This window comes from Marmota flaviventris, chromosome 18 (genome assembly GCF_047511675.1).
Source record: "Marmota flaviventris isolate mMarFla1 chromosome 18, mMarFla1.hap1, whole genome shotgun sequence".
NCBI lineage: Eukaryota > Metazoa > Chordata > Mammalia > Rodentia > Sciuridae > Marmota > Marmota flaviventris.
The window spans coordinates 5,071,550-5,094,795 of NC_092515.1; the positions used below are offsets into that span (position 1 = coordinate 5,071,550).

Here is a 23,246-nt window from a genome sequence, read left to right on the forward strand (position 1 = left end):
ACGGCCTAGAGGGAATGCGGAAGCAGAGGAGGGGACGCGAATATGGAAACACGAAGCTGGAGTGGACACAGGGGAGTGGAGCCACGAGGGGACGTGGGCGCATGGAGAGGGTATGGCGACAACGCAGAGGGAAAGTGGAGACAGGGCTGGACGCGGATATATGGAGGCGATGGGAAACGCCGGCAGGGAGAGAACCTGAGGACTCAGAGGCGTAGAACAAGGGCACGGGGTGGGGACCTGGGCACGGAGATTTAGAGAGGAGGAATAAGGAGGATCTGGAGGGACACCGGGAGGAGCTTAGAGAAGCCGGGAGGGAGTCCGTCCCTCCGGGCAGAGCTGCCCTCGGCAGCGCTACCTTTCCCCTACTTTCCCGCCACGCCCCGGGTCCCGCCTCTCTCCTGGGGATCCGCCTCCCATTGGCTCCCTCCCTCCGGCCTTCTGATTGGTTCCCTATCGGGGCGGGGTAACGGGACCGTGGTGGTTGACTGGCTGGACGCGAGGTGCGCAGGCGCAGAGACGGGGCGGGCGGGGGAGGTGGCGGACGGAGGGGCCGGGTGCTGGCTGACCCAGCAAGTGGCTGCGGCGGGAAGATGGCGGAGCTGCGCGCACTTGTGGCTGTCAAGAGGGTCATCGACTTCGCCGTGAAGGTGACCGGGCCCCCTTCTCCCACTCCCTGAGCCCCGCGGCCTTGCGCTTCCGGGATCACGAACGCACTGTACGGGGATCTTCTCGTAGCCCCTGATCTCTGCCGCTGTCCCCCGAACGTCAAAGTCACACCTGGGGGCAAAGATCAAGGGCTGTTAGGTTCTGATATCCACCCCTTTCAAGGCACGGACCATTTCCTTTTCCTCGCTCTGGACTCAGTTTCCTAATAACTGTGCAAAGCGAGTTACTTTCTGTATTTCTCACTGACTGTAAGAGCCACAGTCGCTGTTTAGCCACACGGGGAAGCTGAGCCACAAGGAGGTCATTCGGCTAGAAGGTGCAGAGCCGAGAATCCTGCCCAGGTCCTCTGAGTCCACACTCAGACTCGGGTTTTGCACACGAGCCAAGCTTTCACCCTCTAGACCCCATTGCCTGCTTGATTACAGTACTCCAAATGTCCTAAGACCCCATCAGGGCACGATTGGACACACGAACTGTCTTTCACCCTCATAGCCACAGGTGGGAGAGGGAGCTCTAGCTAGGAAAGGAGAGAGACATGTTTGTTAGAGAGGAAAGTTCAAAGGGCCAACCTGACTGAGCTGGGGGAGTGACTCACTTAAGGGGTTGGGGTAGGCAGCATCCCTAAGGATCTGGCTTGTCCCCAGAGGGAAACTGGTATGGGCAGAGATGAATCAGACATGGACTCTCAGGCCAGTTTCTCTTAATGCATGACCTAAAATGCTGTCATGTCTGTCCCCCCATCAGACTGGGAGCTCATCTGTGTCCCCAAGCATTGCCTGACACAGGGTCTTAGGGTGGGTGCAGCTGGGCCATTGTTAGTACCCCTGCCTGCTTGGGGCACTTGGGGAGGAGGGTACGTATCAGAACAGCTGGCATTAAGTGGGTACTTACCCTGTGCCAGGAGGCATTCTGAGTCCTTTACAGAGATGAACCCATTCAGTCCTAACCTTTTCTATATCCACTGTTATTAATCCCATGGGACAGACAAGGAAACCGAGGCCTGTGAGGTTCTCTTACTTGCCAGATAACCCAGCTAGAAAGTAGCAGACTTAGGAAATCCAGGCAGGTCCTGCTCCAGACTCTGTTGTGCCTCTCTCCACTCAACAGCCACTTGGCCTGATGATGCCTCAGGCAGCATAGGACAGGGGTGTCACTTCCATCCTGTTTTGAGACATGCTGTTTTGAGGTCCTGGAACCTGACTCCTGATTTCTTCCTACCTCTGCCTGTTCCTCAGTGGGCCCCATTTGGACTCCTATGGACTTATCCCCCTGCCCCAGCACTGGTCTCCCTGGCCTGGGCTATCTAGGTCAGCTGTGTCTCCCTCACCATGCTTGACACAGCTGTGGTCGCAGTGGCACCCAGCACAGAGCCTGGCACATGGGTACCTGTGGTGTGTTCGGTAAGAGAACAGAGAGCAAAGTGTGAATGCAGAATTGTATCCGTTTCCCAAGGGTCAGTGCCACTTCCCCTCCCACACTGGCCCAGGGCTCTCTCTTACTTCCTGTCTGGATGGGTCTGATTATGGCCCTTTTGGAAACAAATAAAGGATTCAGACACTACTAGCCATCTCATCACGGGGCCAGACCAGGCCCCAAGCCCGTTCCTAAGCCTCACCTACTGCAGCCCATCTTCAGCCTTCTCTCCCTGCCCCATTGTCTCCTCTCCATCTCCCCTCGGCTCCTGCTCTGCAGGCCTCCTCTTGTCATCTGGCTGCAGTACCAGGCTCCCCTTTTCCCCCAACTCAGCCTTTCCCTCCAGCCCATCTTCTTCTAGCCTTAGGGGCCTTCCTGCATCCAGAGCTGACCCTACTCATGGCCCTCCTGTGGCTCCCCAGCACCCTCAGTATGAAATCTTGGCTGTTCAGCCTGGCATTAGAGACCCTCATGGTCAGGTTCAGCCATCTCTATCCCTTGTGGGACCCTCCCTCACCACAGCTGCTTCCACAACTCCAGCCTGTGCCTCCTCTCCTGATGCACCAGGCTGCTTCTTGCTGGGGCCTTTGCCAGTGGTCTGCCTTCTCCCTGGGTGCCCTTCTTGCTCCTCCACCACCTTCCACCTGGCCTTGTGTCCCTCTCCTGTCTTGCTCACCTGCATTTTTTTCTACCTTCCTTCCTTCCTTCCTTCCTTCCTTCCTTCCTGTACTGGGGATTGAACCCAAGAGCATTTAACCACTGAGCCACATCCCCATCCCTTTTTATTTTTTATTTTGCTACAATGTGATGCTAAGTTGCTTAGGGCCTCCCTGAGTTGCTGAGGCTGATTTCGAACTTGCAATCCTGCTGCTTTAGCCTTTCAAGTCGCTGGAATTGTAGGCATGTGCCACCATGCCCTACCTGTCCTGCTTCATTCTGATCCATCGATTATAACAGAAGTTTGTCAACCTCTAGGAAGCCTCCCACCCTACCCCAGGCTACCTTGGTGTGCCTTTGGACACTCCTGAAGCCCCTGGGCGTGGTCACTGGCCTTCCTCACACTGGACTGTGATCCTCTGTTTGCCATCATCCCCAGACTGGCAGCTCCCCACGGGGAGGACCAGGTCTGACCCATCTGTTTCCCGCATCCCTCAGTTACCTCATCTCCTTCAAGTCTTTGCTCAAAGATCACTTTCTCTGTGGCCTTCCCTGGTTCCCTCAAGATTACAGCCCCAGAGTCTCTGTCCCCCTCTTTGCTGTACCCGCTGCCATACTCTTATCACATTACATTTATTACTTCAGCATTTTGTCCACTCCTCCTGGAAGTTGGAGTCTGTCTGGTGTGTCTGTCTTGGCAGCTACGCTACTTGAATGCTTCAGAGCCTTGACTCCCAGACCAGCTGCTTGGGTCCACTTCCTGCTGCATGGCCCTGAGGAAGTTACTTAGCCACTCTGAACCTCGTGTCCCCCTCTGTACAATGGGGATGATGGTAGTACCTGTTTGGTTGGTGGTAGTGAAGATGGAGTAAGCTCTTAGGACAGCACCTGACACAAAGTTTGTGTTGACTGTCATGGAGTAGGTACTGTCACTATTGGTAGTGCAGGAGTGGAGGTTCATTTAGCCACTTATTCTGCTCAGTGTGCACACGCACACGCGCACGCGCGCGCACACACACACACACGTGTGTGTGTGTGTGGGGGGGGGGTGGGGCTCTTAAGAGGCAGTTGGCAACCATTGATGCCCAGCCTTGGCCAGGAATACATTTTCCATGAAGCCATTGGAGGCCTCTTTTGGTGGCCCAGGAGAGGCAAGGCTGGGGCAATTTTGTATTCGTAATTTGGGCTTCATTTTCTATTTATCGACTGATTGTTGTACTGGGGATTGAATCCAGGGGTGCTCTACTACTGAGCTACATCTACAGCCCTTTCTCTGTTTTGAGACAGGGTCTTGCTAAGCTGCTCAGGCTGGCCTTGAACTTGCCATCCTCCTGCCTCAGCCTCCTGAGTTGCTCCAAGACCTTGAACAGTGCTAGGCAGGTGCACTACCCCTGAGCTACATTCCCAGCTGGGCTTCAGGACAGGAACTTGAAGCCCAGGAAGGCTGTTTCCACCTTGGGCCCACCAGCCCCACCCTCTCCCAGTTCTGGGTGAGAATGCACCTTGGCTCCCCACTTTCCTCCACTCCCCATACTTATGCCCCCTGCCTCCTCCTCTGCCGGGGCGCACATACCCCCTCCTCAGGACTCTTCTCCATCGGCCCAGGAGCTCCCTTATTGAAGGGTTCAGAGCCCCAGTCCTAGAGCAGCAGTCTGTGGCTGGCCTTGCTCACTGGCCACAGTCCCTACACCCGGCCTTGCTGTGCTGCTTGCTCTGGGTCCCAGGTTGTACCCTTTCCTACCATGCTAGACAGAGAAGGCTAGAGGACAGAAGCAAATGAGTCCTTGCCCTGTGTCCAGGAGGGGCTGTTGAAATCACACCATCTAAACCCTGTCAGATGTAGTGGCACGAACCCGAAGGCTGGCTGTCTAAGGCCAACTCAGCCTCTTCCAGAGCCACCCCATGCCAAGACAGTCTTGGGGTCAGATCCCTGATCCTGCCACTTTCTTGCTGCATGACCTGGGGCAAGACACATTGCCTCTTTGCCTCAGTTGTCCCCACTGTAAAATGAGTCTGGTAATGGCAGTGACCAACCTCTCAGGATGGCAGGACAGGGATGGGAGTTAATGCATATGAACCCTGGGGGTGTTGCCTGCAAGGATCGAGGATCGTGGCTGTTTTTGTAGAAGTTCAGTCTGTTGCCCCCTTAAGAGCAAACCTAGAAATGTATCGCTGAATCTTTTGCCTCTGGTTCTAAAGCACCATTACTTAAAGCAACACAAGGCCTCGACTCTCCCATCTTTCCATACAGCCCCAGGGCCTTTCAGTTCCCTTTCAAATCCTCGAGTCCAACTACCTCTTCGTCTCCACTTCACAGTGGTCTGAGCCGCTGTCTTCTCTAAAGTCAGTGACTAACAGCTGCCTGTCTCCCACTTTCTCTTGTCACTTCCAACTTCCCCCACCAAGAATCCAGAATGACCTGTGAAAACTCCAGTTGACTCCAGTTGACCGCCTCTTTGCCCTGCCCTGAGGTCCTTAGGCCAAGGCCCAGCGCCTCGCTTCCTCCCGGGCCTGCGCAGTTGTCTCCTGTGGCTGCGATGGCGAGATGGGTGCCACAAAGCCATCCCCTTACAGTTCTGGAGGCCCCAGGTTGAAATCAAGGTGTCCGCAGGGCTGCGTTCCTTCTCGAGGCTCCAGCACAGCCCGCGTCTCTGCCTTCCCAGCTTCTGGAGACCACCTCATCCCTGAGGGAGGCCCCTCCTCCTCCTCCTGCAGAGCCAGCAGCGGGGCATCTTCTGGCCTCTCTATGACTTGGACACTCACTCTCTCAGCACCCTCTTCCATTTGTAAGGACCCCTATGATTACATCCGGGCCCACCCAGGTAACCCAGGCCAATATCCCATCTCAAAACTCAATTTGGTCACACCCATAAAGGGCCTCTTGCATATAAGGTCTCATTCTCAGGTTCCTCAGGACATGGACAACTTTGGAAGGCCATCACTATGCCTGTCACAATGGTCTAGCCCCTGCTGTCCTCTCCAGCCTGATGGCATCCTGCTCCCCACTGGCCACACTAAGTCTCCTTTGACTCCACAAACTCTTCCTGCACCTTCCTACCTCAGGGCCTTGGCACCTGCTCCTGCCACTCCTGGAACCCTTGTCCCTTGCAGTCCACCTGGTCAGTTCATCTTTCAGATCACAACCTGAGTACCTCTACTCCAATGAGGCCTTCCCTAGTTGGTCCCATCACCCTCCCTCCGCTCCCTGGACGTGGCAACGTCAGGAGATACAACAGGGGCCCAGTACACATGACAGACCTAGTGCTGACCTCAGCCAGATGCTTCAACTTGGAGCCTCAGGTTCCTTGTCTGCACAATGGGATGATGACATCTCCTCCCTCTGTGGGCTGTGGCCAGAATGAACACATCAGGACATGTGCAGTCGCTGAAAGCAGGGCTTGGGCACGGTGCTCCTGCACTGTGGTGGCCAATAATGTCTCTGACTGCTCTCCAGAGGACTGGATGGCTAGGAAATGGCCCTGAGGAGTCCATCCCTAGCCCTGGACTGAGGAGGGCCCGTCCAGATGCTATGCATCACACAACTTGATTTCCTGGAGTGCCCGGTGGGCCCTAAATACCACCTCAGGGGTTCTTGTGCTAGAGCGGCCCCAGGGATATTTGATACACAGAGGAGAGGCCACTTGCAGACAGGTGGAGGTGCTGGCCTTGAAGATGAAGTGAGGCAGCCGTGGGGACCTGGAAGAGCAGGGAGCAGATCCTCCCCTGGGGCCTCCAGAGAGAGTGCCCTGCTTGCCCTCCCGGCCTCCGCCTTGATCTCAGGCTGATGAACTGGTCTTGGACTTCTGGCCTCCAGAACCAGGAGCCCCAGTTCACACTGCAGCCCTGGACACAGCAGTGACCCAGAGTGCCGTGTGGGCCAGCACATGGCACTGTTCAGTGCAGACAGGCCACGTGGAGAGAGGGGTGAGAGGGCCTTGGAGGCCCACCGCCTCACCTGTCGGGCAGAGAGGCCTTCCGCGCTGGGGTTTTCTAGATTGGGTGAAGATGATGCATGAGGATAAAAGGAAGAGGGCTGGTATTTAGTGAGAACGGGGTGTGTCATGGGGTGGGGTGCATAGCAAGGTGGGTAATGCCACAGAACGTGACACTCAGGTGCTCGTGTGAGGGTGTGCAGGTGGGCCTTCTGATACACTGGAGGGTGTGGCAGATTCATCTTTCCCTGTGGCAAAAGCAAACAAAGCTTGAGAAACCCTCTGCCAGACCTGAGGGCCAGAGACCCAATGGTGATAATCACGTTGGATGTCCCTGGTGCTCAGGATGGTCTGAATGAGAGGCAGTGTCCTCCCTGTAAATTCTTTTTTTTGTGTGGGGGTGGGGATGAGTATTGAGAATTGAACTCAGGCACTCAACCACTGAGCCACATCCCAGCCCTATTTTGTATTTTATTTAGAGACAGGGTCTCACTGAGTTGCTTAGCACCTTGCTTTTGCTGAGGCTGGCTTTGAACTCAATCCTCCTACCTCAGCCTCCCAAGTGGCCGGGATTATAGGTGTGTGCCACTGTGCCCAGCTCCCACCTGAAATTCTAACCCTGCCCTGGCCCTGGAGCTGTGTGGGCCACTGTTGTCCCCATCTACCCATGAAAGGGTTGGTCCCAAGGTCCTACCTGACTCCCACTGATCTTGCCCTTCCCCTCCTGCTGGGCAGATTCGGGTGAAGCCGGACAAGTCGGGCGTGGTCACTGATGGTGTGAAGCACTCCATGAACCCCTTCTGTGAGATTGCTGTGGAAGAGGCCGTAAGGCTCAAGGAGAAGAAGCTGGTGAAGGAGGTCATTGCTGTCAGCTGTGGCCCCACACAGTGCCAGGTGTGCAAGGTCGCTGGGGGTGGTCTGGACCCCTGGGTCTGAGGGAGGAGGGTCTTGGGTCCAGGTTTCTCGGTCCATCTCATGACAGAAACCACACGAGCCCCTCCTTCCCTGGCAGGAGACCATCCGCACTGCCCTGGCCATGGGAGCAGACCGAGGCATCCATGTGGAGGTGCCAGCTGCGGAGGCAGAGCGCCTGGGTCCCCTGCAGGTGGCTCGGGTCCTGGCCAAGCTGGCCGAGAAGGAGAAGGTGAACCTGGTGCTGCTGGGCAAGCAGGTAGGTCTCCAGCTCCTCCCACTCCACCTGATCCACTCAGGTGGGGGTGTAAGGTGACACTGCTGGTGGTCCGGGAGTTCAGACATTCCAGGTTGAGCAGCTTGGCCTTGGCCATCTCCCTGACAGAGGTTGAGCAGGGGAGGGCAGGTCACTCTGGGTGTCATAAAGATCCCTTGGAGCCCTCTGAAGTGAGGCTGAAGCTCCAGACACTGAGGATTTGGTGCAGGAGTTAGAAGGAGGTCAAGGGGGAGGTGGGGCCAAGGCCCGGGGAGTGAGGGAGGGACAGTGCCTGGTCTGGCCTGGTAACACAGGTGAGGAACCCTGGAAGATCCTGTGACCACTACTCAGGGAGTGTGACAGCCAGGGACATCTGGGGGACACAAGGAGGCAGTCTCAGGAGACAGGTCTGGGCTTGAAACAGAGACTTGGGCCTTTAGTAGGCACTGGGGAGCCACAGGGGCCTGTGAGCAGGAGGGAGTGGGACCAGCTCAGTGCAGAAAGACCAGAGGATGGGCTGCGGTTGGAGGGGACACTGGAGGCCTGGCACTCAGCTGAGGCAGGTGTTCCCTCAGGGCCCCAGGGACACTGCCTTCCTTGGGGTATCATCCTCGTTTATCCCCTTGGAGACCAACCTGGTGGCCTTACCCAGGGGAGGAGCAGAGGTGGATGACAGGCTGCGGGGAGTGAGGGGAGAGGGAATGAGGCGTGGCTGCTGAGAAGGAAGGTCAGAGGCTGAGGTGAAGCAGGAGCGGAGGTGACAGGACACAGGAAGCTCAGAGGGGTGGGGTTCCAGGGAAGAAGCGGAGCCAGGCAGATGCAGACCGTCCCTGGGTCCTCCCAGCCCTGCGGAAATCAGTAGAGAACAGACAGCTGACCCCAAAGAGAGGGGCCCAAGAGCAAATGAGTGGGCTGGGGCAGAGGCCACCCGAAAAAAGGCCAGGAAACAGGCCCGTGTGGCTCTGCCCAGGTCCCACATCCGCTCCCTGGCACGTGTTGGCAACCTGCTCTGTTGAAGCCTGTGCGTTTCCTGTGGCTCTGACTCAGTTCCTGGGGCTGGGGCCTCCCGCTGGGGAGATGCCAGATGAACTGGTCAGGGTGCTTTCAATCTGGGCAGCCAAATCACAGCTCACACTGGCCTTAGCCAGATAGCTAGTTCCTTAGCTCGTGTAACTCACGTGGTGCAGCCTGATCCGGGGTTATGTGTTAGCACCCGGCCCTGCTCCTCTGCCTCTCCTCATCTGCATCTCCAGCTCACATCCCACTGACTAAGTGACCCAGCAGAAGGCAGAGAGCCTCTTTCCCAAGCGCTCCACAGAGCTCCCTGGGCTGGCCACTGCCCAGTTTGAGTCACAAGCCCGTGCCTGAACCAGTCACAGGGGTCCGGGGATAGATGGTTCTCATTGGCCCAGATCTTGTTCATCCAACTTCCCATGTGGCTGGCTCAGGGCCTGGCTCACAGAGGCTTCTGTGAGTATTTGTACAGAGGGCAAAGATTTCGCTCTGGGAATGCTGGGGCACACCCGTGTTCCTGGACAAGCGACTGTTTGCTCTGCACCCATGTGAGGGGGCTGTTCTAGAGCAGGAGTCAGCACACTATGGCCCACGACATAACCTGTTTATTTTGTGAATATGATTTTGTTAGAACACCCGCACACGTTCATTTATATGTTACCTGTCACTCCTTGTGCAGTGCAAGGGCAGAGCTGAGAGGTCATGACAGAGACTGTAAGACTCACAGAACCTAAAATGTTTAGAAATATAGAAAAAGTTTGCTGACTCCTGTTCTAGCAGAGGCCTGAATGGACATGAGAAGCTCCACTGATCGTAGTCTTCTCTCTCCCCCCACTAGGCCATCGATGATGACTGTAACCAGACAGGGCAGATAACAGCTGGACTTCTGGACTGGCCGCAGGTGGGGCTGGGTTGGGGAGCACAGCTGAGGGCCTCATCCCGGAGCTCAGCCTGTCTCGGGGCGTTTCCCTTGCCCTTCCCTCCTCCTGGGACCCTGTCTGCTCAGATGGCTGCATGGCTTCCTTCCTCTCTGCCTCTGGATCTCCGCTTGTCCACCCTGCATGAAATCCTCAGGTCCCCTCAGCCCTGCCTCTCTGGTCCCCATCTATGGCAGTGCAAGTAAATTTAGAATTACGCCAAGTAATTCTAAGTCTCCCACAGCCACATTGAAAATGTAAAAAGAAGCCACAAGCCAGGCATAGTGGTGCGTGGCCAGAACCCCACAGCTCAGGAGCTGAGGCAGGAGGACGCAAGTTCCCGCCCATCCCAGGCAACTGAGCGAGACCCTGTCTCAAAATAAAAAATGAAAAGGACTGAGGATGCGGGATGTGGCTCAGTGGTAAACCACCTCTGGTTCAATCTCCAGTATCAAAAGAAAAGAAACAGACACGTTACTTTTTCTAATGTTTAATGTAATCCCATCATATATAAAATGCTGTCATTTCAGCACGTAACCAATGTGAGAATACTGAGATATTTTACATTTTTTATTATTTTCTGTACCAAGTCTTCGAAATGCAGGATGTATCTTATGTTTGCACCACATTTCAGTCCAGATGTTGAGTTTCATCAGAAATACTTAATTTGGACTTCTAAAGCAGTTCACGTGCCCACGTGGTGCCAACAGACTGAAGTTTCCCAGTAACTCTGTGAGGCTCAGGGCTTATACAGCTCCGCCCACAGTGACCTGCACACATCTAAAGCATGCAGTGGACAGGTTTTGACACAAGGACGCACACATCTCCACACTCATGATAATGTATCAAATATCTGTTTTTAAATTTTAATTAATTAATTAAAATTAAAATCTGAAGTTCCATTCTTCAGCTGCACCAGCCACATTTCTTAGGTTTAGTAGCCCCTGGTGGCCAGCAGTGACCAGAGGGAACAGCACAGTTCTTGACCATTCTCCTGTTTAATTTTCTCCGAAGCATTTATCCTCACGTGGGCAGCCCCTGAAGTGGCCTTCCTGCCTGGTGCTGGCCATCCTCCCCACTGCCGTACATGTCCCCCAAGGCTGGGGCGATTGGTCGTGTTCACGGTGTGTCCCCAGAGCCTGGCTCACAGGGGCACTGGGTGAGGCTGCTTCTGTGACGCCCAAACTGTCACCTGAAAGATGAATCCAGTGAACGAGTGAAAGGAGGGAGCAGGTCAGCTAAGCAGAGGCGTGTGGGGTGTCGGCCAGCAGGGGAGGAGACGTGGATTCAGGCCCAAGCGGCCTCGGCCAGAGGATGGGGTCCCAGAGGGCCGTTTAAGGACCAAGGTGAGCTCACCTTGTTCTGCTTTGGGCCGGTGGAGAAACCTCACAGAGCCCCTGGGGAGCTGGTTGCCAGCTTCAGGAGTTACTCTGTGGGTGACGGGCACCTGTTGTTGAGCTGTGGCATGTGCCTCCTGGACTCTCTGAGACGCGATGGTTTAATACACGTGAACTGGCTGGAGCAGGGCCCAGCACTCGCACACGCTCACTGTCATTACTGTGGGGACTCCTATCCAGCAGGGCCAGGGGAAGTGGGACCCCTCCTGGACTTTTGAGGTCCCTTTCTGTGGCTCCCTCCCCAGTTGTGCTGTGCAGGACTCCGTCTTTCGCCACCCTCTTCCCTGACTCTGCTCAGCATGGCATGACGTACCCTGCTGAGGACCGCTCTCTACCCAGCTTGGACTAACCTTGCCTGCTGTCCACACTCTCCCTCCCCAGGGCACATTTGCCTCCCAAGTGACGCTGGAGGGGGACAAGTTGAAAGTGGAGAGGGAGATTGACGGGGGCCTGGAGACCCTACGCCTGAAGCTGCCAGCTGTGGTGACTGCTGACCTACGGCTCAACGAGCCCCGCTATGCCACGTTGCCCAACATCATGGTGAGCACTCAACTCGCGGGTCGCTGAGGGCCTAGGAATGGGCCAGCACACTGCAGGCCCAGTGCCTCTGTCATGGATGGATTGAGGAGGGAAGGGCCCCAGGGATATCCCACCCAGAGGAAGGGATCACCTGGTCATCTGGCAGATAGTGGGTTTGCTGGTCATCTCTGCTAGTGATGAGGGGACTACTGGGCTGTTCTGGCTAATTCTCCCCAATAGAAAGATTCAGTGGGCAACAGAAAAGGTCCTCCTCGTCATTCCAGCCAGTGGAAAATGTTCACTGGGCAATCTTGGCCAAACAAAGAGGATCCATGCAGTCATCTTGGTTCATTAGGGAAGGTTCCCTCGGTAATCCTTGCCATCAGGAAGGTATCGCATAGGCCATCTTGGCTACCAAGGAAGGGCTCGTGCAGTCTCTCAGCCAACAGGAAGAATTCACTAATCATCTCCAGGACGAGTTCCCTGTGTCATCCCAGCCACCAGAGAACATCCAGGCATCATCCCAGCCAACAGGAAGGGTTCTGTGGGTCATCCCAGCCCAAAGGATTGAACCATTATTGCCAAAAGGATGGGTCTGTGGGTACCTTGCAGCTGGTGCAGGGCTCCCCAGGGTGGCTCCCAGGAACGGTCACCCAGGTGTAGCCCAGGAGAGGGTGTGTGTGTGCCGGCCAGCAGGAAGGGCAGAGGTTCAGCCAATAGGAATGGCTCTGCAGATGTGGCCGCCCTGGGGAGGAGGCTGTGGGAGGCTGGGCAGGGGCTGCGGCAGCCCCTGAGCTGAAACTCCCCATGTGCAGAAAGCCAAGAAGAAGAAGATCGAAGTGATCAAGGCCGGGGACTTGGGCGTGGACCTGACTTCCAAGATCTCTGTGGTCAGCGTGGAGGACCCACCTCAGCGTACAGCCGGTGTCAAGGTGGAGACCACCGAGGACTTGGTGGCCAAGCTGAGGGAGGTGGGGCGGATTTGATCCCTCCCTGAAACTCAGCAATAAAACTATGACCCTCTTAATGCCTGTCTCTGTTACCTCATTCTCTGGAGGTCTGCTCTTTGATTCATTCAACAAATATTTACTTAAATCTCCTGTGTCCCTGGCCCTGTGCAGAGCGATTCTGGAAGCCAGGTGAGTAACATATAGTCCTGCCCTTGAGATGCCTCTGTACTGAAGGGGACAGACGCTGGCAAAGGCAGCTGTAATACAGGGTGATGGGTGCTAGATGTGGAGACACACAGGGCTTGGAACCTAGCTGGGGCACTTGGCCTGGCCTGTGGGGTCAGAGACGCTCCCCAGGGAGCCTCATTCAAGCTGAGTGTTGAAGGACTATCAGTGAGGTCAGTGAGAAGGACTCTGAGCTCAGAGTGTTTGCTGGGCCTCCTGGTACCAGATCCCTATTGAGACTTGGGACACAAGAAGGATTGAGATTGGAGGCTCTGGTTCTGGTCAGTGAGACGAAGAGCCCAGGGCCTACAGTTGGATTTATTGCTTTCAAATCCTCCCTCTCACCTTTACCTGCTGAGAAGCGTTGGGTGAGTTGCTTCCTGTCTGAGCCTCACTTTCCTTGTCTGGCAGGCCAAAATACAAGGTAACAGCAATGGAGGACTTGGGTCCTGGATCCTGAGACCAGGGTTCAAACCCCGGCTCTGACCAGGGTCTGGCTCCAGGAGAACCTGAGGCAGGCACCACTCCTTGGGCCTGGGTTTCTTCTTTCATTGGATGGAATTAATAATATCTTGTCTTTTTTTTTTTTTTTTGCCACATAGCAAACTACCCCAGCACTTGGTGGCTTAAGACAACAGACGGATCATCTTGCTTACAGATCTGAAACTCAGTCAGGCTCAGCAGCTCTTGTCTCCATGTAGCATCAGCCAGGGTGGTGTGAACGGGGCCAGAGCATCATTCCAAGATGTCTCACTCCAGGGCCAGCAGGCTGGCTGGGACTCCTGACCCAAGCTGACCGCTGCCTGGGGGCTTCAGCCAAGGCTGTGACCAGGGGCCCTGACCCCTCTCCTTGGGGCTTCTTGAGAGGCCTTATAGCATGGCTGCTGGGTTCCAAGAGGGAGTATTCTGCGGAACAGGAAGTGGAGCTGGCCAGCCTCTAGAAGCAGGAAGTGGCCCCAGTTCACTTTCTCTGGACCTCTTTTCTTTCTTTTCCCTTGGTACTGGGTATTAAACCCAGGGGCTCCACCATTGAGCTACATCCCCAGCCCTTTTTATTTTTTGAGACAGTTTCACTAAGTTGCCAAAGCTGGCCTTGAACCTAAAATCCTCTTGCCTCAGGCTCCTGAATCACTGGGATTACAGGTGTGGGCCACCACACCAGACTCTCCAAATCTTCTGATCTAGCAATGACAGAGCCTGCTGAGACCCAAGGGGAAGGAACATAGACCTCACTCTTAGTGGCAGGAGGGTCAAATTTGCACCATCCTTAAGCTACAAAGCCTACCTCAGGGGTTTTAAAAAGGTAACTTATGTAGCATTTCCAGAAGCACACCTGGCACACAGAAAATGCTCAACGTGTATTATTGCCATGATTATTATCAGCATGGCAAAGATTATGCCAGGTCTGGGAGGACTGGGAGCTGAACTGAGGCACTAAGCCCAGTATGGGGTAGCAGGAATGAGCCTTCTGACCATCCTGGGCCCAAGCCCAACTTCCTTTTCTGGCTGTGAAACCTCCTGCAGTTCCCTTGTCCTCTCTGAGCCATAGTTTCCTTCTCTGTAAAGTGAGGATAAAGACTCCCACCCAGCTCAGAGGGCATTTAGAAGGATTCAGCGTGATAGATTCCTGGCACAATGTAAATGGTAATTATCATTATGGTTCTTAATAAGGTAAGACCTGAAGGACAAGTTGCAGTTTAGCCAGATTGAAGGGTGGGGATAGTGAGTGATAGCATGCCAGGTAGAGGAAGTAGCACAGGCAAAGACTGGGGAGTGAGGATGGCATAGGAATGGCGGCAGGTTCAGAGTGGGTGCTGGATCGGTGGGAGTGGCTGGGTCCGCTGAGGAGCTTGGGCTTCTCCAGAGGGTACTGGGGAGCCAGGCAGGGTTGTAAGCAGGGGAGAGCAGCAGCAGTTCTGGGTGTGGCAAGACCCTCAGGTGGACTGGAGGGGACTGGAGCCTGGGGGGTGGGGAAGGGGACAGTTGGAAAAGATAGGCCTTCCTGTGCTGGGGCCTGGGCCCTGAGATTCAGATGGAACCATCCCGGAAGTGGAAAACCAGGGGGAGGATGCTGAGTACATGGGGATGCAGGGCTCGTGAGGGCCTGGAAGACACAGAAATCCGGCTCCATGGGTCTCAGGAGAGGTAGGTAGGACTAGGGACTTGAGAGCAACAGGGAACCCTGGGATGATCTGGAGCAGCGGGGAGCAGGGTCAAATGTGGATATCAGAGGCTACAGGCAGGACAGAGGGAGCAGAGGCCAGAAGGCTGGGGAGGAGGAAGTCTGAGCTGAGGGGAGGCCATCGGATGTGAGGCCGCGTTGCCTTCCTCTGGGAAGCCTTCCTGGATTTGCCCGACATGTCTGCTACCTCCTTTTCAGCTGGGACTCTGTTCTCCCCCTCTCCCCTTGAGGGTAGAACATGCAGGGATAGGGCTGGGTTTCCCCACAGGCAGGGCCAGCCTATGAGGACAACAAGTAGGGTGGGGTGGGCGGCTTAGCCACCAGTTCAGCCAGGGGGACCCTGGCACCTCCTGCTGGGTCTGGCTCCCTTCCCCGCCCAGGAAGCTAAGCTACCAGTCCTGTTGGACTTGTCCAACCCAGGAGGGACAGATGCCGGCCCTGGATCTCTCTCCAGTGTCCTCTCAGGGGTGCGGCCAGCACCATGGACCTCCTGCAGGCTTTGCTGCTCTTCCTACTCCTGGGTAAGTTCCTTTCTTGACCCCTTCCCCACCAGCCCCCTTCCTAGCAGCCTCCCCCAAAGCCCACCCCTCCTACCTCTCCTCTGCAGCCCCTCCGTTAAGGATGCTTGCCCTGGGAGCCACTTCTGGACTTCAGCAAACCAACTTTACCTCCGCCTCCTTCTTGGACTCAGCCAGCTCCTCCCTCAGCCTGGGCTCGAAAGTTCCCTCCATCAAACCCCCCAGCCAGAACTTTCCAAAACTCTCTCTGGATTCACAAGCCTCTGCTGAAGTTCCTGATTCCACCTGGCTTCCCAAGGGCCGAAATTCAAATGATGTGTCTGAGTCCCTCTGGTCAAATATTTCTGCCGAGGGTCAACATTTGAGCCCCCATCCCACCTTCTCTAAGATTCCTGGTTCAGAAGTGTTTCCTGCCAAAAGTCCTGTGCCTTCCTTCTCTGTTAAGACCACAACTTCAAACATTTCTGCTCAATTTCCTGACTCCAAAGTGACTGTTGAGGCCCCAGATTCAAAACTCCCCCCTGAGAATCGGGACCTTGAATTCTCTGCCCAGAGACCCCAATCCAAAGTTCCTCTGGAGACCCACTCAGCTGCAAGCTTCCCCCAGCAGGTTGGGGGGCCTCTTGCTGTGCTGGTGGGGACTACCATCCGACTCTCCCTGGCTCCAGCCCCCAGCCCTGTTCCTCCTGCCCCTCTGGTAGTTTGGCGAAGAAGCTCCAAGGTGCTAGCAGCTGGGGGCTTGGGGCCAGGGGCTCCTCTGATCAGCCTGGACCCTGCACACAGAGACCGCCTGAGATTCGACCAGGCCCGAGGGGGGCTGGAACTTGCCTCTGCCCAGCTGGATGATGCCGGGGTCTACACAGCTGAAGTCATCCGGGGTGGGGTCTCTCGGCAGATTCAGGAGTTCACAGTCAATGTGTATGGTAAGTGGGCCCTGGAGTCACAAGTGCAGGCTGCTGAGACATTTGGGCAAGCCATTTCTGTTGTAAGGATGCTTCCTCCCCAAAGGGACAAGGGACCGAGACAGGGGTGCTGAGGAAGCTTGGACCTAGATCAAGACTGGGGCAGGGAGCACCTGAACTCCTGTGTCTGAGGGAGGAGGGCTGGGGCCTGTACTCTGGGTCTGACGGAGCAAGGACTGGGGACCGAACCCCTGGGTCTGAGTGAGGAGCCGCTGGGACTGGACTCCTGGGTTGGAGGGAGGAGACATCATGGGTCAAGGAGAGGAAAGGGAAGGGACGGATAACCAGACTCCTGCGGCTAAAAGGAGGCGGTGGCTGGGGGCGAAGTCCTGGGAATAAGAGAGTGAGTACTGGGGCCTGGCTCCTTGAACGGATCCTAAGGGCATTGCCCCTCTCCAGAGCCCATACCCCAGCTGTCTGTGCAGCCAGAGACCCCAGAGACGGAGGAGGGGGCGGCGGAGCTCCGGCTGCGCTGTGTGGGCTGGAAACCAGGCTGTGGGCAGCTGAGCTGGACCAGAGACGGCCGTGCTCTGAATGCAGCGGATTCTGAGGGAGCAGAGTCGTCCCGGATCCGCGCAGAGGGCGACCAGCTGCTCATCGCTCGCCCTGTGCGCAGCGACCATGGGCGGTACACCTGCCGCGTCCGCAGCCCCTTTGGCCACACCGAGGCTGCGGCCAACGTCAGCGTCTTCTGTGAGTGGGGGCTGCCTTGAGCCGGCTAGGAGTCACTCTGGAATCCCAGGAGAGAACAGGACTAGTGGCCTGGTCTCGGGATTTCTGGAGACGCCCCGGTTGAGCCCAATCCCGACTCCCTCTTCCCCCAGACGGTCCGGATCCGCCGGTCATCACAGCGTCTTCCAGTCGAGACGCCGCTCCGGACCTGTATGTCACTGCGGGCAGCAACGTGACCTTGCGCTGCACCGCCGCCTCGCGGCCGCCGGCTGACATTACGTGGAGCCTGGCGGACCCGGCCGAGGCCGCAGTGCCCGCGGGGCCGCGCCTCCTGCTGCCAGCCGTCGGGCCAGGCCACGCGGGCGCCTACGCCTGCCTCGCAGCGAACCCGCGCACTGGCAGCCGGCGCCGCTCGCTGCGCAACCTTACGGTGGCAGGTGAAAGCGGCTGGGGCGCCACAGCTGGGGCGGGGCCAGCTGGGGAGGGGCGGGGCCAGCCAGGAGGAGCTGGGACAGCTGTGGTGGTGTGGGGTGGGGCCCGCGGCGGGGCGGGGGGCGGCGATTGCTGGTAGAAGGGGCGGGAACGCCTAGGAGAAAGGGCGGAACCAGAAGGAGGAGACGGCGGACGGCGCAGAGTGGGATTAGAAAGGGAAGGGAAGGGACCCAGTTGCTTGGGCCAGCAAGTGGTATCAGCCAAGGGAGAGTTACCTGGCCAAGGGGGTGGAGTCACAAGACAAGGAGGCTAGGTCCACCCGGGAGGGCGGAGCTACCTAGGAAAAGGGGAGGTGTCTCGTGGAGTAACCCAGGAGGGGGCGGGGTGACCTGGGAGAGAGTGGAGCTAGAAAGGAAAGGGCTGGGTTACGTGTGTGAAGTTGCAGTTTTAGGAAAGGGGGGCGTTCAGGAGTTGCGCGCTTAGCGGGGATTACTGGGAACAGGGAGCTGAGTCAGCCAGAGAAAGGGACAGGTAAAGAAGTGGTGGGGTCCGAGCGTGGAGAGGCAGCCCTGGAGAAGGTGGGGAGACCGACTCCGTCCTTTATCTCTACTCCTCTGCAGATCTGCCCCTCGGGCCCCCAAAGTGCTCGGTAGAAGGGGGTCCTGGGGACCGCAGCCTCCACTTCCGCTGCTCGTGGCCAGGCGGGGTACCTGCAGCCTCCCTGCAGTTCCAAGGTCTCCCCCGCGGCGTGCGCGCGGGTCCGGAGCCCTCCGAGCTCCTGGCGGTGGTTCCCGCCCACCCCCAGCTCAGTGGAGTCCCCGTCGTCTGCCTTGCTCGCCACCTGGTGGCCACGCGCACCTGCACTGTCACCCCGGGTGAGAGAGGCAGGGCTTTGCTGTTTCGAGAGAAGGGAACTTTCCTTTGGTCCTTTGGGACTTGTGGGGCGGGGAGAATCTCCCTCTACTCCAGGAAAGGGCAGAACTTCACTTTCTTTGAACCTAAAGAGGCAACAAGGTTTTTTTTTTCTGTACTCCAAGGTGGGGAGGGGGCAGGGACAGGGTTTTCCCCCTGGTCTCAGGAACAGGGCAGTCCCTATATTTAGAAAGATACATTAATCTTTTTATTTTTATTTTTTTCAAAGTAATGAATAGCTGAGCATAATGGGCTTCCCAGCCCTTGTCCATGTATAACATATGTTCAGTTAAGTGTTTGCTGGGGATATCAGATAATGAATGAATGAGAGAGTGAATGGGCAGTTCCCCCACAGTGCTGGGTTCACCACTATTTGATTTATGGAAGGACACGGGACTTATTATTCCAGTGGAGAATACGGTCTTGCCTTTTTTTTCCCTCCCAGTTCTAGGGATTGAACCCTGGATGGTTATACCACTGAGCTACATCCCCAGCCCTTTTTATTTTTTGTTTTGAGACAGGGTCTCTCTAAGTTGCCCAGGCTGGTCTGGAACTTGTGATCCTCTTGCCTCAGCCTCCTGAGTTGCTGGGATTACAGGCGGGCCTCACCACACTAGGCAGGTCTTGACTTTTAACTGGGCTTCTGTCACCTACAGAGGCCCCCAGGGAGGTGCTGCTACATCAGCTGGTGCAAGAGACAAGGTCAGGGCAGGCAGAGGTGGCTCTGGAGGCTTCTGGCTGTCTCCCACCCTCTCGAGCATCCTGGGCCCGGGAAGGAAGGCCCCTGGCTCCAGGAGGCGGGGGTCGCCTGCGAATCAGCCAAGATGGGCAGACGCTTCTCATCAGCAACTTCAGCCTGAATGTGGACCTGGGAAATTACTCCGTGTTCTGCAGTGGGGCGCTGGGTACTGGGGTCGACCAGATTACCCTTATTGGTGAGCCCCGCCCATTCCAAGAACCTGTCAATTTAAGTCTCCCACCTCCTCCTCTCCCAGACCCAGGAGTATGTCCAGGCCCCCTCTCTCATCCCTGAGGTCCAGGCCCAGCCTCCTCCCTCAGACCCAGGGTCCAGCCCCAGCCTCCTCCCTCAGACTCAGGGGTCCAGGCCCAGCCTCCTCCCCCAGACCCCGGGGTCCAGGCCCAGTCTCCTCCCTCATACTCAGAGGTCCAGCCCCAGCCTCCTCCCCCAGACCCAGGGGTCCAGGCCCAGCCTCCTCCCCCAGATCCAGGGTCCAGGCCCAGCCTCCCCCCTCAGACCCAGGGGTCCAGACCCAGCCTCCTCCCTCAGACCCAGGGGTCCAGGCCCAGCCTCCTCCCTCAGAAGCGGAAGCCTGGGCCCCTAGCTCCTTCCTCTTTCCAGATACAGGAATGTAGCTCTCCATGTAGGGGATTTAGGAGTCCAGTTCCCTTTCCCTCTCCTCTCTAGCTCCCAAGAATCCAGCCACCCCCTCCCCTCATCCCCAGGCCCCTCCATCACCTCATGGAGGCTGCAGAGAGCCCGGGATGCGGCAGTGCTGACTTGGGATGTGGAGCGTGGGGCCCTGATCAGCAGCTTTGTGATCCAGGCACGGACAGAGGGACCTGAACTGGGCAGAGCCACAGCCTATGAGGACTGGATCTCCCTGCTTATCCTGGGGCCTCGGGAGCGCTCAGCTGTGCTGCCCCTCCCTCCTCGGACTCCCAGGGCCTGGACCTTGCGCATCCTGCCCAGACTGGGGTCCCAGCCAGGGCCTCCATCCCAAAGCCGGGTCTACCAGGCAGGTGAGTCGGGCCGTGGACATCTTCTCCTGGACTTCCTCTTAGAACTCTGGCCAGCCATTCTCAATCTATTGCAGTGGCTTGTCTTCCCCCTCTGGTAACCTGCTAGGGCACCGTAACAATGTACCATGACCTGGGCGACTTATAATGGCAGACGTTGATTCTCTCATGGCTCCCAGGGCCAGAAGTCCAAGATAGGGGTGTCTTCAGAGCCATGTTCCCTCTTTCTGGCTCTCTCTCTCCCTCTCTCTCCCTCTCCCTCTCCCTCTCCCTCTCCCTCTCTCTCGTCTTCTCTCCTTCCACCCACATTACCCTGTACTGAACCCAGAAGGCTCTTCCCAACCTCTGAGCCTTCTCATTTTCTGTTCTCCTCTCGAAACACCCTTTCCCAGGTTTAGCCTGACTAACTTCTTATTCTTCAGATCTCTGCTCAGCTGTTACTTTCTTAGAGACCTTAATCCATCACCCTTGCTAAACATCATCTCCCCTCCCATTGTGTCTATCACAGGGGTTTTTTCCCTTCTTAGTCCAGTCCGTCGTTATGCTAGTTGTTGCTCCTTATTCTGCTGCCCTCCTAGGATGAATCCCCATGGAGTAGGCATCTGGGCTGTCTTGCCCACCAGTGGATCCTCACCACGAGGCCGAATTGCCAGGCACTGGGTAGTCCGTAATTCAGAAAACGTTAAATGAATTGAGAGCGCTCAGCCCCAAGTTCTGTGTTCTGAGAGGGACAGTGCACGGGATGCTCACAGGAAGGATGAGTTAGGGGTTTGGAAACTTCTCTCCCTTCTGTTTGTCTCTTCCAGGCCCCACCTTGGGCCCCGGTGCCATTGCTGGCATTGTCCTGGGCTCCCTATTAGGTCTGGCACTGCTCATTGCACTCCTTCTCCTCTGCATCTACTGCCTGCGGTGCTACCAGGGTGAGTGGGGAACCTGCCGAGGAGGCCGACTGGGAGGGGCTAGAAAAAGGGAGACCTAAGTGAGCCAATCAGCGCAGTCCTAGCATGTCCCACCTTCCTACCTCCAGATCAATCAAAGTAAGGTCCCGCCTCTCACCCCAGCTTCCCTTGCTATTGGCTGGGTCTGCATGTTGGGGCAGCCAATCACATGTTCCTATTTCTCTGCCTCCTCTCTCAGCGAAGGCGCCAAAGAAAAAGAAGCATCCTGCAGCCTTGGCTCCTGGGGTCATCTCTCCAGAGGAGAAGATGCAGACTGTGAGCCCAGTACAGACCCCACAGCCACTGCCCCTCCAAGTCCCTCTGAAGGACTCTAACAAAGCCAAGGCCTACCAAGTGAGTGCACCTGTCCCCATTTCCTCCCAGAATGGGGACGGAGCTTGTTTCATACTCAGGGAGATGAGCGTTTCTTAATTCCAGTCTCCAACTTTGTTTGTCGGCTTACAAAGTTGGTAAAACCTTATTTCTTAATAAGGAAAAAAAAAAATCTGGACAGGATTTCCTGCACAGCTTTTAGGTATCCTAACAGAAGTGTGCATCCTAGTATCTTCTCCAAAGGAGAATGAGGTGAGGCCTCCTTTGATTTTCATAAAAATTAGTCAAACCTTCCATTTTTCTCCCTGAGGCAGTGGAATTTCCGTGTTTCCCATTAAAGTTGGGTTGCTGCTGCATGTCTTAGCCCCTCCAATGGTGGTCAAATATGGGGGGCAGGGGGAGGGACAGCTAGTTTTTGAAAAGTTTGGGCTAGGCTGGGGAAATGATGTGGGTGAGTCATGTCACATCCAGGGTGCCTCCTGAGATCACCCCTACTTTGCTTCTCTTCCAGGCCACCAGCCCCAGTCCAGTCATCTTTCCAGGTGGGGGACCAAGAACTGTTCGGACAGCCACGCAGGTGTGATCAGAGCCAGTGCCCCACTCTTCACGGGGTATTTTGGGGCAAGGATCCAGCAGCAAGTAGGGCCAGCTATGACTGAGGGCTGGGCCCTGAAAGTGGGACTCCCTGTCTCGTCACAGAGAAGACTTACCCTGTGTTTGTAGACCCAGCCCAGGAGGTCCTGCACATCTGGAAAAGTGCAGTTCCGGCTCTGGGGCGGACAGGCAGGGCCGGCGTGTTCCTCTGAGCTGGAGGGGAGCCTGTCCAGGTTCCCTGAACTGGTCTCCTGTCTGCCTCCTCTGGGCCACACCCCCTCCAGCTCCCAGGATTCCTTCTTTTCTTTAGACTCTTTAGATTTTATCTAAACTCCTCAAGGACCTCCAAGGTCTTGTGGTTTGGCCTGTTGGCCTTCATCACCCTCTTCCCAGGACTAACCCTGCTCCCTAGCGTTTCTTTTTCTTTTAAATACCTTTATTTATTTTTATGTGGTGCTGAGGATGGAACCCAGGGCCTCGCAGGTGCTAGGTGAGCGCTCTACCGCTGAGCCACAACCCCAGCCCCTCCCTAGCGTTTCTCCCCCTCCAGGCCTTTGTCCCTGGATTCACTCTGTCTGGGCACTTGTCTTCCCCATATCGATCATCAGCTCCCAGGTAGCCGTTACCACAGACCATCTTTCCCCTCACCTCTCTTTGGTCATGGGTTAGGTCCCAGAGCCCCTGAACTTTTCCCTCCTCACATGTAAACACATCATTATGCGTAGCTTAGGTTCCAGCTCTACACTGACAGCGTCACAGAGGCAGAAACCACACATTATCTCAGCACTTATCACAAAGCCTGGCACACAGCAGGCGATCAATAAATTATTTGTTGACTGATAGATGTTTTGGTGCCAGTGAAGGGCTGGGCTCGCTGCTGCTCTCTCCTGCATGTCAGCTATCTCACTGAGAATTTGGGGTACACCAGTGGGGATTCTCCTGGCTGCAGATAACAAGATAAATGGCAGCAAGAAATATGGAGGCGGTTGGTTTCAGGTTACGACCCAGTGACCCTGCAGATGCCCGCCGTGCATCCTGGAGCCCTGTTATCCAGCAGACTCACCACTCCTCATGAATCTACCCCCTC

The 23,246-nt window shown here is 56.2% G+C and overlaps 2 protein-coding genes across 2 annotated transcripts; both read left to right on the top strand.

Moving 5' to 3' along the window:
• The first annotated feature begins 527 nt into the window (after positions 1 to 527).
• On the top strand, positions 528 to 12,710 carry Etfb (electron transfer flavoprotein subunit beta). Its single transcript, XM_027924143.3, has 6 exons — positions 528 to 647; positions 7,404 to 7,562; positions 7,681 to 7,839; positions 9,689 to 9,751; positions 11,546 to 11,704; positions 12,499 to 12,710. The coding sequence occupies exons 1-6, from the start codon at positions 591 to 593 to the stop codon at positions 12,667 to 12,669; spliced, it is 768 nt and encodes a 255-aa protein (XP_027779944.1). The 5' UTR covers positions 528 to 590; the 3' UTR covers positions 12,670 to 12,710.
• Positions 12,711 to 15,508: 2,798 nt separating this feature from the next.
• Positions 15,509 to 23,001, top strand: Vsig10l (V-set and immunoglobulin domain containing 10 like). The gene is made up of 10 exons (XM_027924144.3): positions 15,509 to 15,561; positions 15,648 to 16,481; positions 16,920 to 17,213; positions 17,345 to 17,629; positions 18,245 to 18,499; positions 19,193 to 19,471; positions 20,001 to 20,297; positions 21,101 to 21,214; positions 21,432 to 21,586; positions 22,077 to 23,001. Exons 1-10 carry the CDS (start codon positions 15,522 to 15,524, stop codon positions 22,146 to 22,148), a joined length of 2,625 nt encoding a protein of 874 aa, XP_027779945.2. The 5' UTR covers positions 15,509 to 15,521; the 3' UTR covers positions 22,149 to 23,001.
• The last annotated feature ends 245 nt before the right edge of the window (positions 23,002 to 23,246 follow it).